Genomic DNA, 14,048 nt, shown 5'->3' with positions numbered 1-14,048 from the left:
TGAGAAATGGACAGCTTTCATTTCCTGTCATTTAGGATGCTTGCCCTTGAACCCAGTCACTAGGCTATTAGAAAGCCTAGCAGCCCATGGAGAGGCCCTCAGCCTCAGCTGAGCTTTCCAGCTGACAGCTCCAACTTGCCAATCATGTGAGCCATCTTGGAAGTGGAACTTGTAGCCCCCAGCTGACATTGCATGGAAAAGAGATAAGCTTTCCCCCACTGAACCCTGCTCAAATTGCAGATTCATGAGTAAAATAAATAATTGGGTCACTTATTGTAAGCCCTTCATTTTTGGGTGGGTTGTTATGCAACAATAGATAATGAGAACATCTACCAAGATGGCAACCCTGTCCAGAAGGCAGCCTTCCCACCCCCCATCCCACCCCTGGGGCTGGATCATAGAGCTGTTTGTGATGTCATGTTGTCCTGAGCCCCACTGAACCAGGAGCCCAGAGTGTTTGCTGACATATAGAGTGGGAGTCTGTGGCAGTTCCCTACCAGGGTCCCTACCCCTCACGTCCACACTGCAATGCAGGGTGAGGACCTGGATACGGGGTTCTCCCTTATTCATAGCTCCCTTTTCCAGGGAACTGGCTGCTAGAGCCTACTGCTCTCCAGCCTTTTGCCCCAGACAGGTGGAGGGCAGCCTGTTGTAGCTGGCAGTGTTGAAAACTGAGTAGCAAGGACTATTAAGCAGCATCTCATGAAAGACCCTAGGGAGGGGGTACAGTTTATGGGAAAGACTCAGGGATCACTAGCCCCGAGGCAATTCATCCAGGGTGATTCTGGTGAACATTGACATTTGGCAGATTTCTGAGAGAACTCTGTGCTGAAGCTTACACCTACATAGGACCCTCTGGGCCCACACGGCCCAATACAGTATCACTAGCCATATATGGCTATTAAAAATTTTTTTGATTAAAAAATCAATTCCTCAGTCGCATTCATCACATTTTATGTGCCCAATAGCCATAGGTGGCTGCCATATTGAATGGGACACATAGAAAATATTTCCACCACAAAGTTCTATGGGCCCCTACTGTTCTAGATCCTTTAAGAAGTCAACAGAGAAAAAAGGCAGCGTTGCCCTCAAGTACATAAACACAGGTGCGAAATCAAGGAAAGATTGAACAAGGCTCCCACTGAATGACCCACAAGAGTGGCCAAGTTTGTCAAGTCACAACATTCGTTCCAGAAAAGGCCCCTAGGGAGCTTCAGGGAGCAGCGTGCATGGCTTATCTGAACTTTCAACTTTCCTTCCTAGTCACTGATAACATTTATTCCAAACCTGTGCAGAACAGTCATTTCCTACTTGGGGGTGTCAAATTCTGTAACTTTGTTATTCATTATGTTCAACAAAAAAAATGCAGCATAGCATCATGGCTAAGAACATGGGCTCGGGCATCAAACCGTTGATGTCCAAATCCTGTTCCACTACTTACTAGCTTGCGTGCCCTTGAGCAAGTTATTTCTTAGAGCCTGTATTTCCTCCTCTGTAATTTGGGGATATTAGAACCTACATCAACAGGGTTCTTTTAAGGATCATATGAAATAATGCCTATAAAATATAATAATGGTGTCTTGAAATGGTGAACACTCAATAAACATCACCTCTGATTTTCTCCAAGCTTAATCTTACTTGGCTTTCAGAAAAAGTCTCCAGTGTTCCCTTCCGTGTGGCGGGATTTTGTGATCATTTTATCCTTCCCTAACTTAATTCTAGAACTCTCCTTCATGCCCACTTCAGCCCTCCTAATCACTTCAGGCTCTTCAGGTCCTCCTGGGCACCCTGACATGGTGGCATGTGACATAAGAACTCTGATACCTTGGGGAGGCCACACTGGTTTTCTATGAGCTTCCCTTCAGTATTTAGGCTCAGATCCCTTAAGTACTAAGTGTATTCCTGAGAAGAGAAATCTCAGGAGGCTGGAGGAAATGTGTAGATTAGGGCAGAGATGAGGAGCAGGAGAAGTTAAAGATGCTGGGCTTTGCCTTCTGATTTTTGAGGCTTAAAGTCCCAGGGGGAAGGCTGAGAGCTGGTGTCCAAGCTGGGCCCTGCCTGCTCCTCAAGACTGGGTGAGAAACAAGATATTATATATGTGCAAATTCCCTTGAAACTTATGAGGTCCCCCACCTCCTCGCGGCTCCTTTAAGAGGCGGGCCCCACCCTCCTAACAGAGGCAGTCCCCGCCCCTGTTACCAGGGTGCTCTGTGGCGTCGCATTCTCATTGGTGGGCGACAGCGGCGAGGCGCCCCGCGGAGGCCATTTCCAACGAGCTGGCGGGGGCGAAAGATGGCGACACCCCTCGGGTGGTCGCAGGGGGGGTCAGGATCCGTATGCCTCGCCTTCGATCAACTGCGGGACGTGATTGAATCACAGGAGGAACTGATCCACCAGCTGAGGAACGTGGTACGCAGCCAGGAGAGCTGGGGTTAGAGGCCCCGACTCACTGCTGGGGCAGGGCCAGACTCTGCCCCGTGTAAGGGGCGTGGTTAGAGCACATTTCTAATGGCGTCATCAGGAGGAAGGGCTCGGATGAGTTCTGGCTGGTAAAAGAAGCGCGGAGACTTCATAAAATCTACCAGAGAGTTTTAGCTAGTATCAAGCAACGCTCTCTTGGCTTGGTTGCTGCAGGACCTGGTAGCTGTGTCCATTCACTGAGACTCAGTTTCCCCTTTTTCAAATGGGAGATGACTTCCCTGACTTCCCAAGGCCATCGTGTGCAGGCAGAGAAACTACACATCCCTTGTCATATGTATACCGCCTCAGGGGCACATGCAGTCCCCTGCTGAGTACAGCAAGCGGGGAGTTGGCCCTTGCACGTGTTATGTGCCTTATGTGCCTTTGCTTTTGCATTCTCGGTCTAATCCCAGTTCATGAGAGGAAGGCACGGGAGCCACAGATGAGTTAAATCCTGGCCAGGTGGAGATTTTTTGTTTTTGTTTTCTGTCTTGATGGGAATGCTGGGATGTATCCCCATCTTAGAAACAGAACCGACTTCACGTGTTCCTCATTCTAATGGTTCTAATTTAGAAAGTTTTCCCTTCTGGGAGGTTGGAGGGGATTTGGGGTAGGGCAAGGAGAGGCTTGCCCTGTTTATATTCTAATGCCCTAGTTCCACAAAATGTGTCCAGCTCTAGCCTCGGAATTACTTTAAGTTCCCTAGAGATACTCAGAGCTTTTCCTGGCAGCAGGCCTTTGCACGTGTGTTCCCATTGTCTGGGACACTTTTCTACCCCTCTTCTTTTGGCACACTACTGCTCAGTAATCAGATCTCAGCTCAGCTGTCACCTCGGCTGGAAGCATTTCTGACCCTTCCCAGGATGGGTCAGGTATCTCCTGTGGGCACCACAGCCCTGGCTGTCCCCATCCCAGCACACACCGTGTTAGAAGTGCCTGCTTATAAGCTCTGTCTTCTGTGAGCCTTGTTGCTACTTGAGGACAGAACCCAGAGTTGAGGCTTGGTGAATCTTGGAAACTGAATCTCCCTTCCCAAGGTCCAGAGAAGTCTCATCCTAGCTGTGCCGGATCATTGCATTATCCGTCCTTGGTCCTGGTCCCTAGAAGGCACCCAGCCCACCCCGGTCCCAGGCCCTCCCTAAGCCAGGCTCTGTTACAGATGGTTCTCCAGGACGAAAATTTTGTCAGTAAAGAAGAGTTCCAGGCAGTGGAGAAGCAACTGGTGGTAAGTAATGGCCTATGCAGCCTCCTAATCCTCCCCCATTTCCCAGGGCCCCTGTGGTTGGGGAGAGTCACTGAGTTTTGGCCTGTGAGAGCCTTCAGCCCCAGTAACGAGGCCTTACTGAACCCTGGCTTCTGCATGGTGCTGTGAAAAATGGGGCTGGTTAAAAAACCTTGGAGACCTGAGAGGGCTTGGAATAATGAGGTCACTGCTGCTGCCCCTGCAGGAAGAGAAAGCTGCCCATGCCAAGACCAAGGTCCTCCTGGCCAAGGAAGAGGAGAAGTTGCAGTTTGCGCTCGGAGAAGTAGAGGTGCTGTCCAAACAGCTGGAAAAAGAGAAGCTGGCCTTTGAAAAAGCGTGAGTGGGCGTGGGTGGAGAAAGGGGGGTAAAGGTTTGGGACTCCTGAATGCCTGCCAGCCTGTCCACCCTCCCATCTTGTCTTCCCCACCAGGCTTTCCACTGTCAAGAGCAAAGTCCTGCAGGAGTCCTGCAAGAAGGACCAACTCATCACCAAGTGCAATGGTAGGCGGGAGGTCCGTGCTCCCCCCCACGCGTACATGCATGGGCTCTTCCCTCACACGGTGCCTGTGTCCAGGGCAGGGTTTCACCCCAACTTCTGTACCCGGCTGAGGATACAGGCAGGCCCAGGCGGGCCACACCTTCGCAAAGGCCTTCAGGGACCAGGAAGGCCACGGAAATGAGGGAAGCAGTCAGTGTACAATATTCTTCACAGCCATAAAGGAACGGACTCGCTCCCATTTTTCTTGAAACATTTGACCTTTTTTCCCCACTTTTGATGGGTGTTAGAAATAGTGTACTTTTCGTATAGCTGTTATAAGAGGAACAAGAGGGCCAGCACAGTCCTATTTGCGAGCTGACCCTTAGTCCTAGTGTTGGGGACCAAAAAGGAAGTGGGGACTGTGGGGACATGGAGAGCCATGCCCTCCCTCAGTGGCTTGGCCCCTCTGCTGAGGGATGTGGATCCAGTGTCTTTGAAGAAGAAACTGGAAACCAGGTTTTAATGGAAACTTTTTTGAGTTTTTCGTGTTGACAGCTGATTTAAAATTATTAAGAGCTGTGTGCAGGCCCAATAGAGCATGTCTGCAGGCCACCAGTTTTCAACTCGGCTCTGTGCAGATGCCTGTGGCCCACTTAACGGTTTAGCTGGTGCCATCGAGTTATGGGGCCCTTTCAGAGTCAGCTGCTTGCATCTCTAGACCTCAGGACCCCTTTTGTGTTTCCAGATGTTAAACTCTCATTACCTGGTTTTAGAAGGAGACATTAATTCCATATACAACATCTGCTTCATTAACTGCAGCAGATCTTAAGTAGGCCAGAGAACAGAGTTCAAGCCAAATGGAAGTTCAGGGTCCCTGCTGGTGGGGCTCCCATCTAGAGCCTTGGGCACCCCCACCTGCCACCTAACCCTCTCTCTCTGTCGATGAACACTCTCACTGTTAGAGGCCAGCAGATGGTTTCAATGTGTCCAGTGAACTGCCAGGCCCCACAGACCCCACAGCTGACCAGGGGCTCCAGCCAGGGTCTCCTGGGGCCCAGCAGGGAATCAGTGCTTCCATACCCAGAGCCCCTTGTCTGGTTCCCTGGTCCTGTCCCTTTCACTGGGTATCCCCTACCTCCCTAAAAGGAACCGGGTTTCTTTCCTGATGGAGCGGGATGCATCTCCTCTCTAGGGCCTTTCCTTCCTACTAAGACTAGCCAGGGCCTCAGGGCCGTGCCTGCTTGTGGAAGGTATGCGTGTGTGTGAGTCATGGGGACAGGGCCTGCCTGCCTCTCCCCAGAATGCCCTGGCCCCTCCTGGGGGACCCTCACCTCACCGGAGCAAACCTGGCGACCTGTGCCTCCTGCTGTTCTGTGGCCCCTGCAACCCCGCCTTGTGTGGTTTGGATTTCAGTTTTTCTTTGGAGGAGGGGAGAGACGGGGTGATTTTTACACTTAGGAAGTTCTTTATCCTTCTCACAGGGATTTTACTTAAAAAGATTCACACAGGTTTCTGATTCTTTTTCCAAAATAATTCCGCAAGCAATTAAACTAGATTAGGTGCATGCCCTTGGGAAGGGATATTCAGTAGTCCCAGCCTCGTGACCCAGGACTCATGCTTTCCTTCTGTTCCCTTCACCTGTGTCTCTTCTCTTTGCTCTTCCATGCCTTAACTTTTTACTAGATCTTCTCTTCTGAAATTTTAAATGCTTCAGCATTTTCAGTGTTTGTGTTCTAATTGGATCATCTTTGTCCAATCTTTAAAGACAGTGGAATTTCCTTCCTGTGAGGATCAGAACTTTCTAAAACTCCATGGGGGGAGGTTATATAAATAAAGTACCCTCCAGGTACCTATAGCCCCTTGGATTTTGGCCCAAGACACAGAAATCATTCTTGCATCTAAGGAGCACTTAACTTGGGGTGGCCTTTGCCATGACCCTCTCAGTCCCCCCACCAGGGAATTAGACAGCCACTGCCCTTGTCATCATATTACAGATGAGGGAACAGGTCGGAAAAGGGCAGCACCTTGCCCAGAGTGGTCATACTGTCTCATCAGTATTAACTTCATTGAAACACAGCTTGTTCTGTTGACTGATCAGTTCCTGAGTCTTAACTTTCCTTGCAGGAGCTGTCTCCTTGAAGGCAGGGACCCATTCTTCTCCCACCATCCCTGAAGCCCCAGCATCCAGCGGGCCTCAGTAGGTCTGGTTGGACTGAGGTGACTGAATATGTGGCGTGTCCAAGTGCTAAACCCTCAGAGAATTTTCCGTTCATTCATTCCGCAATTAAATTTCTCATGTACCTACTACATGCCGGGTGCTGTTTCAGGAGGTCCTAGTAGGGAGTCAAACAAATGAATAAAATATATAGTATATTAGATATAAGTGTGGAGAAGAAAAATAAAGCAGGAAAAAGGATAGGAAGCATGGGAAGCGGTGGGAATTTTAGACCAGGAAAGGTCTTGTCTGATCTGTAGGGACCTGCAGGAGCTGAGGGCAGGCGCCGTTTGTCTTCCTGCCTCTCTGCAAGGGCCGTCACCTGCCCTCACGTGGGTCACCTGGCCCAGATTAGAGTTGTGGCGTCAGTGACAATCATCGGACATTACCCCCTTTCCATAATAAATTCACTCGTACTAAAGCATTGGTGACTGCTCTTGGCGAGCCTCTGGGCAGGGAGGGGGAGTCCAGTTCCTAGGAGGATTGCCTTATGTCAGGAAGGGGCCCATGGGATGGGAACGCCCCCTCCTCCCTGCCTCTCTCCCCCACAGAAATTGAGTCTCACATTATAAAGCAAGAAGATATTCTTAATGGCAAAGAGAATGAGATTAAGGAGTTGCAGCAAGTTATCAGCCAGCAGAAACAGATCTTCAGGTGAGGGGTCCGGGCCCAGCTAGGGGTTGAGAAGGAAGTGGGGAGCCAGCCCTGTGGCTCCCCCCGGCTGTCCCCGGCCCACACCCAGCCGGCTCCGTTGCAGGAATCACATGTCTGACTTCCGGATCCAGAGGCAACAGGAGAACTACATGGCGCAGGTGCTGGACCGGAAGCATAGGAAGTCCTCAGGGACGCGTCAGGTCCGGAGCCACCAGCGTCCCAGAGAAAAATAAAATTGTCACCTTCCTGTTCTCTGGCTGTAGTGCCGACCTCTGCATTCACTGCTCTGGGGATCCCCAGCCCTGTGGGTCCTCCTTGCCTGCTTCGTGGGCCTGTGTGACCTAAGGGGACCCCATCCCAGGCTCAGAGGGGCTGCTCAAGCCTCCAACCCGTTCTTCCCTCCCTCCCTTGAGTAGGGGTGGGGCCATGGGCTTGGAGAGCCATGCCCTTGGGGAAGGAGCTGGGTCTTTGTTGTCTGGGGGGCACTGCCTCTTGGATTGAATTCCTCCCTATGTGAGCAGCCCTGGTGATCCCCGAAGCCACCCTACTCCCAGTGTCCTGGTAAATTTAACTCTCCCAACTTGTGTGTGGGGCAGGAAGGGCTGCGCGTGTGTGTGTGTGTGTGCACGCGCGCAGCCATACCAGAGACTTCAAAGTCAGTGGGTTTCAGGACAATGAATTGGGAAATCTGTTTCCCATCATATAACAGGAGTAATGGTATACCTAATATCATATTTGCACCTCCTCATACCTCCCCCAAAGCTCATCAGTCACCACAACGGGGAAGAAGGGAAAAGGGAAAATGCTGTGTCTGTTTTCGAGGTGGGGAAGCAGCCTGAGGAGGGGCTGTGATTTGCTCGCCCTGCACAGGCAGGGCCGGATGTGGCGGATGCCTGCTCCTCTGAGCCATCATGGCACCGTCGGTGATGGTGGGACACATCCACCTCGGAATCCACTGCAGGGAGTCTGGGTCAGATTTGTCACGTCTTGCCTCCCCTGGATCCGTGTGAGGGTGACAGCACAGGAAGGGCCAGTGCTCTGCTCCAGGCCCCGCAGGACCTTGAGATCAGATGTTTAAGTGGTGCCCATTGTAAGAGGACAATGACAGGTGGTAGCTGCTGCCCTACCACCACCACCACCCTCGGGGTAGGTCCTGGGTGGGGACTAGAATGAGGGCCTACTGAGTGTCTGTTTCTGCCTCAGAAGGACTTCAGAGAGGGGGCTACAAACTACCCCCAAGGTTCTCAGAGTACCCCACATTGGCCACAAGGGCTTGTTCTGGGTGGCGAGACAGCCTGTCAGAGCTATCGCTGTCCACCCCATCGCCTTCCAGTGTGTTCCTGGTAAAGGCTGGGGCATTGGGTCCCACCAGGGACAGAACCTTCCCCAGGCCTCCGGTACACCTTATTTTGGGGGAGGCTGGGGATACCTCCATGGAGGTTCTTCATTCCATTAAAGGTTGGAAGATGACTGGAATGGAGGAAGATGGTGGGTGCAGCTTTATGAGCTCCAGTGTGGGTAGGGAGTGTCCTGTGGTAATGCTGGGGCTGAGAGGAAGAAGAAATTGCTGGTAAGACCTGAGTTGTTTGGCCTGCTGGGCTCTTGGTCTCTCCAAGGCTCAACCCAGGATCCGCACACTATAGTGCTTGGCATCCAGTAGTTCTCTACTGGGCCTCAGTTTCCTCACCTGAGATGGTTGGGTTTGGGCCTAGCCCCTGGCTCCAAGTTGGATACCTCCTTTCCCTTCACCTGCCTATCAGCCAAGGCCTGGACTCCCACCCCAGGTGTCCTGTCCGGCACCCGGAAACGAGAGGGGGTGGCTGGGCGGAGGGGTGGGGGCAGGTCTCTCCTGCTGCCGATGCCGCTGGCTCGGGAGTGGACGCGGCCGCTTTAAGGAGCGGTGACCCCACGCCATCCGCGGGCGGGGCGGGGACAGTGCGGGCGACGGCGGTCCCAGCGGAGGCGAGCGCGAGGGAGGTCGTGCGCGGCGCCCAGCCCCACCATGCTGACCGCGATCGCCCCGCCAGCCCTGCCCGGAATCTTGGGGCGGCTGCCCGCGGCCTCTGCGCAGCGCCAGGACTCCTCGGGTTCGTCAGGCTCCTACTACACGGCTCCCGGCTCTCCAGAGCCTCCGGACGTTGGGCCGGACGCGGAGGGCCGAGCGAGCTGGCTCTGGGTGGCCCCAGCGCGGGGGGCGGGCGCGCAGCCTCGCCTGTCCGTCAGCGCCCAGAATAGCTGCCAGCGGCCTGGGCCCCTCTCGGGTTTCACGCGAGGCCCGGGTTCGGGCCCGCGGCCACCCCAGCCCCAGCTGCGCATGCTGCCGTCGGGGGAGATGGAAGTCATCTTCGGCGCGGGGCCCCTGTTCAGCCCCTCGGACGCGACGGATCGCGAGGTGCAGCAGCTCACGGCGCGGGCCTTCCGCAGCCTCTCGCCGCCTGGGCCGGCGACTACCGCTCCGGCCCCACCACAGCCCCAGGACCCCGACAGTGGCGCCCGCTGGGCCACCTCGCTGGAGTTGCGCCCCCAGGGAACGAGCCCCGTCGCCCCAGCGCAGTTTGAGTGTGTGGAGGTGGCGGTGGAGGAGCGCGCCGCGCCCGCCAGGCCTCGGACTGTGCCCAAGCGTCAGATTGAGCTGAGACCCCGCGGCCTGAGTCCCCCGCGCGCCGCCGGGCCGCCGCGCCCCCGGCTGCTCCTGCGCACTGGCTCCCTGGACGAGTCTCTGGGCCGCCTGCAGGCCGCCGCGGGCCTCGTGCACACGGCGCTGGCCCGAAAACTGAGCCCGGCGGTCCCCGCCCGCAACAGCGCCACCTCCGCGCCCGCGGCACGGCCGGAGCCTGCGGCCGGGGAAACGGCCCGCAGCGCCCGCGTGGTCGCAGAGGAGACCCGGTCTCGGCCACCCCGCGTGCACGATAGTTCGGCCTCCGCCAGAGCCCCGCGGCCGTGGCCCAGCCTCCGCGAGCGCGCGATCCGGCGCGACAAGCCCGCGCCGGGGACTGAGCCGCTGGGTCCCGTCAGCTCCAGCATCTTCCTGCAATCAGGGGGGAAGACCCAGGAGGTCCGCAGCCGGGAACCCAAGACTCGTTTCCCGCGGGAAATCCCTCCGGATCGAACCGTCCCGAGGGCGCGGAGCCCGTCCTTCGAGACTAGGGCCCCCTGGGAGGTTCCGGGCAGGGCTGTGAGGCCCAGGATCCCGTCCCCGCCGCGAGAGGCTCCGAATGGGACCGTGCGCGGTGCTCGCCGCCCGTCCCCACAGTCTTTGTCCCCGTCGTTCCCCGAAGCTTCTTCTACACGGGAAAATCGGAGTCCGGCTGTCGAGGAAACTGTCAGCAGAAGGAGTCCTTCCCCGGAGGCCCTTTCCCGATGGAATCCGGGTGTTGCCAGGACAAGAAGCCCATCCCCCGAAGCTCCTTCCCGGTGGGAGGGTGCGCATCCGGCAGTCGGGGCTGTGGCAGCCGCGAGCAGAAGCCCGTCCCCGCCGGCCTTGTCCTCTTGGGAGGTTCCAGGCCATCCTATTGGGGGACCGTGTCGCTTATCGCCTCAGAAGACGTGGGAACCCGCCGAGCAAGGTTCATCGATAGAATCTACGGAAGATCCGAATGGTGTAGCCCAGGAGGAGCAGGCGGCGTCTACGCCCTCTACACCCGGCACCCCAGAACTAACAGAGGCGCAGAGTCCATACCGGCGGGAGACCCCAGATCTCGGCTTTCAAGGCAGTCAGCCATCGCCGGAGGCGACTGCACCGGAGCCGCCCCGCAGTCGCCTCGTGGGCGCCCTCGACGCTGACGCGCGTCCGGAAGCTCTGCGCCCTGGAGAAGTAGCCTTGGGTCGCCCGCGCGTGACCATTCCGCGGCCCTGTGACGTGCGTAAGATGGTGAAGACCACGTACGCGCCAACCTTCCCCGCCGGAACCCCAGGCTCAGGGCTGCCTGCACCTCCCGCGGACGCCGGTGGAGAGGAGGGAGGTTCGTCCGAGGTCCAGGACCTCCAGACGCTGGGGTCTCCTGCCCCGGCTCACTACACTTCCATTTTTCTCAAGGATTTTCTGCCGGTCGTGCCGCACCCCTACGACCTCTCAGAGACGACCCCCAGCACCGACACTGTGCCCCGGGATGCCTCGCAGCCCAACGGGCTCCCACGGCGCAGAGCAGAAAACAGCACCGCGAAACCTTTCGCGCGCACTGAGATCCGCCTGCCGGGTGCCCTGGCCTTGGGCCGCAGGCCGGAGGGAACCCCGGGAATCCGAGTGTGCGGCACTGGAGGAAGGAACAGGGACGCGGAGGCCCAGCGCCTGGTCCCCAAGAGAGAGGGCCGGACCAGCCCATTAGGCGGCGCTCGCACCTCCCCCCCGCGGCCGCCTAAAGGGCCAGCGGGGACCCAACCACCCCGACAACCCGTTCCCAGCTCCCCCCAGGCGCAGCCCAGTTCGAGCCCCGGGATATCCCCCAAACCCGAGACCCCTTCTGCGGCCCACGAGCCCGCAGCTGCAGTCTTGCCGCCCCTGCGGCGGGAGACCCTGGCGTCCGCTGGCGGAACGGCCCCGCCCCAGCCCCGCGCCGCCTCGGCGCCCCCCATGGACCGGCCCCGCGAAGGCCCCTCCCAGGAGATGCGCAGGCCGCCCGGGGCCGCGCACCCGGGGAAGGTCCTGGTGGACCCCGAGAGCGGCCGCTACTATTTTGTGGAGATGCAGCGGCAGCCGAGGCTGCGGCTGCTCTTCGACCCGGAGAGCGGGCAGTACGTGGAGGTGCTGCTGCCGCCCTCGCCCCCGGGGCCGCCCCGCCGCGTCTACACCCCGCTGGCCCTAGGCCCCGGTCTATACCCGCCCGCCTATGGGCCTATCCCTGGCCTCTCACTGCCGCCTTCTCCGGGCCCGCCGGCCCTCAGCAGCCCCCAGCTACCCTGGGCCTCTGAGGCAGGGCCCCTGGACGGGATGTACTACCTGCCCGTCGGCAGCGCTCCCAGCCCCGCACTTCCTCTGCTTCTCTGTGCCCCGCCCTCCAGCTCAGGTCCCTCCCAACCCGGCAAGGGCGCCTTATTTCCCGCGTGAGGCCCCAGTACCTGATCTCCAAGGTGTCGGGGCCCTTTGATGGCCTTGGAGATTCTGGTATCCAAGCCCCGCCCTCCTTTCCTTCCATCATCTCTTTCCCTGGCCCATCCCATCTCGTCTTCAGACCGGAGGTGGCCTAGAGAATGTATCTGACCCCCGGGGGTGATGCGGCTGGAGCTCAGGGAGTGGCTGTGTACTTTCTCCCCCAGCAAAATTGTACATTTCCCTTTCCTATAATACCTAGGTGTGGTGTGTTTGTGTGTGTGTGTACGTAAGCAAGCAAAAAAAGACAGCAAAAGTGAGGAGTCCCAGAGCTTGTCCCCAGGAGCAGGCCTGAGGAGGGCTTGAGGGGAAGGGGAGTGCGGGTGGGGAGAGCAGGGAATAGGAGCTGAAGGTTGTCACCTTCAGAGGGCGGGCCCTGCTGAGCTGGAGCAGGGCTCCCAGCACTGGTGAGATGGAGAGGGAAGGACTCTGACTATCAGATCTAGCGTTCTTTGGAAGAGGATCTGAGCCTTAACCTGAAAGGCTCTGGGAGAAAGTGGCTAGGGCAGCCCCCAAGCCAGGCTGGGTCTGAAAAAAAGAGCTGTGGGTGAGTAGGTGAAGGTGGAGCAGAGGAGTAATATGGTGAGGGGCTGTGGAGGTCAGGGACTGGAGATTGGGAGCCGGGTGACTGGGGGTGAGGTGGGCAGAGGTGGCCGCAGACCCCAGCTGAGAGCCCGCGCCTCATTCCTCCCCCAGCCCCACTCTCCAGCTCGGCTTCTCTTCCAAGCCCTCAGAACCGAGCTGGCTCATCCTGGGCCAGGGGTGGGGGCCTCAGCCATTCCCACCAACGGTGGGGAACAGGCGATATGGGGCATCAGGAAGGTCTTACAAGCAGGGAGAGTGGCTGGCCTGCTGTCCCAGAGGAGCTCTTGTGGCTCTGGGGAGGAGGGTGGGTTAGGGCTGGCAGCAGAAGGGGTGCCCTGACTGGGGCAGGTCAGGGGGACCTGGACCGTCACCTGCTCAGTAACAGATATGGCAGGGACAGGACCCCAGAGGCAGCTCCAACTGCTCCAAGACTGCGGGAGTCTCTGGCAGGCTTTGCCCTCGGGGCTCAGGGTCTGACGTGGGGTGGGTGGTGGTCTGCGGGGGAACGTGAGGAGGTCTCAGCCTGCAGAGGCTGGGCTTTGGTGGCTGGGTGTGTGGTGTGGAGTTTGGGAAGGACATGGCAGGGGTCGGGTCACCTACTCTAAGCTCCAGGCGTCCGGCCATCCCTGCCCCCCTGCCCTCCTGCCCTACCAGCTGGAAGCTGCCTGGGAGAACGATGGGTGTGGGAGGCCTGGACATCTCCCCTCGGCCAGGGGCGCTGGTCCCGGTGACATGGAGGGCCCTGGATCCCTCACTTCATCCTGTGTGTGCAATAAATCACTGACCTATTGAGACGTGACAGCTGGAGCAACTTGTGTGAGGTGCCTGATTTCCCGCCGTGGCCCATTCATCGCTGCCCCTCCCTCCCCCACCCCCAGTGCCCCCCCCCCCCCCCCCAGTGCTGAGGTATGGCCTGGGTGGAGGACACCCAGGGAAGGACACCATTTGGGTCTTTCACGCACTCGGTGAGCTTGGCACTCCCAGGGCTGGTAACCACATACACTCCCCCAGCAGCTGAGTGGCCGGTGGGCTTTGGGGTTGAGCAGGCTTTGAGGTGTGGCCTTGGGTTTGCGTTTGTCACGCGTCTGAGCTTCAGAGTCCTCAGCAGTTAAAAAAAAATAAAAAAAACAGAATGCAGTTCCTGTCTCCCCCCTGAAGTGCGCAGTGCAGATCCAGGGTGGGAGGTGTTGGCCTCTGCGCCCTTGCCCAGGCCCCGCCCCCTCCTGGCCTCACTTTTCCCTTCTTTGAAATGGGGCCCGAGATGACTGGAGCCAGGCGGTCTGGCCAGAGAAGGTGCACACGTGGCATCTCCAGGGCCCCGGGGAGG

General features: G+C 57.6%; 2 protein-coding genes across 3 annotated transcripts; both read left to right on the top strand.

Annotated features, from left to right (window-relative positions):
- The first annotated feature begins 2,205 nt into the window (after window positions 1-2,205).
- SPATA24 (spermatogenesis associated 24) lies at window positions 2,206-7,410 on the top strand. 2 transcript variants are annotated; one of them, XM_077138633.1, is made up of 6 exons: window positions 2,207-2,409; window positions 3,620-3,685; window positions 3,909-4,039; window positions 4,134-4,204; window positions 6,948-7,050; window positions 7,154-7,302. In XM_077138633.1, exons 1-6 carry the CDS (start codon window positions 2,293-2,295, stop codon window positions 7,281-7,283), a joined length of 618 nt encoding a protein of 205 aa, XP_076994748.1. In that variant the 5' UTR covers window positions 2,207-2,292; the 3' UTR covers window positions 7,284-7,302. The 2 variants fall into 2 exon arrangements, with proteins under 2 accessions (XP_076994746.1, XP_076994748.1); XM_077138631.1 differs by lacking the exon at window positions 6,948-7,050 and having other exon boundaries at window positions 2,206-2,409; window positions 7,154-7,410.
- Window positions 7,411-9,052: 1,642 nt separating this feature from the next.
- Window positions 9,053-13,558, top strand: PROB1 (proline rich basic protein 1). Its single transcript, XM_077138050.1, has one exon. It carries the CDS (start codon window positions 9,053-9,055, stop codon window positions 12,092-12,094), a length of 3,042 nt encoding a protein of 1,013 aa, XP_076994165.1. The 3' UTR covers window positions 12,095-13,558.
- Window positions 13,559-14,048: the final 490 nt, after the last annotated feature.

Source organism: Tamandua tetradactyla, chromosome 20 (assembly GCF_023851605.1).
Source record: "Tamandua tetradactyla isolate mTamTet1 chromosome 20, mTamTet1.pri, whole genome shotgun sequence".
NCBI lineage: Eukaryota > Metazoa > Chordata > Mammalia > Pilosa > Myrmecophagidae > Tamandua > Tamandua tetradactyla.
This window is presented reverse-complemented; position numbering and strand designations above follow the sequence as displayed.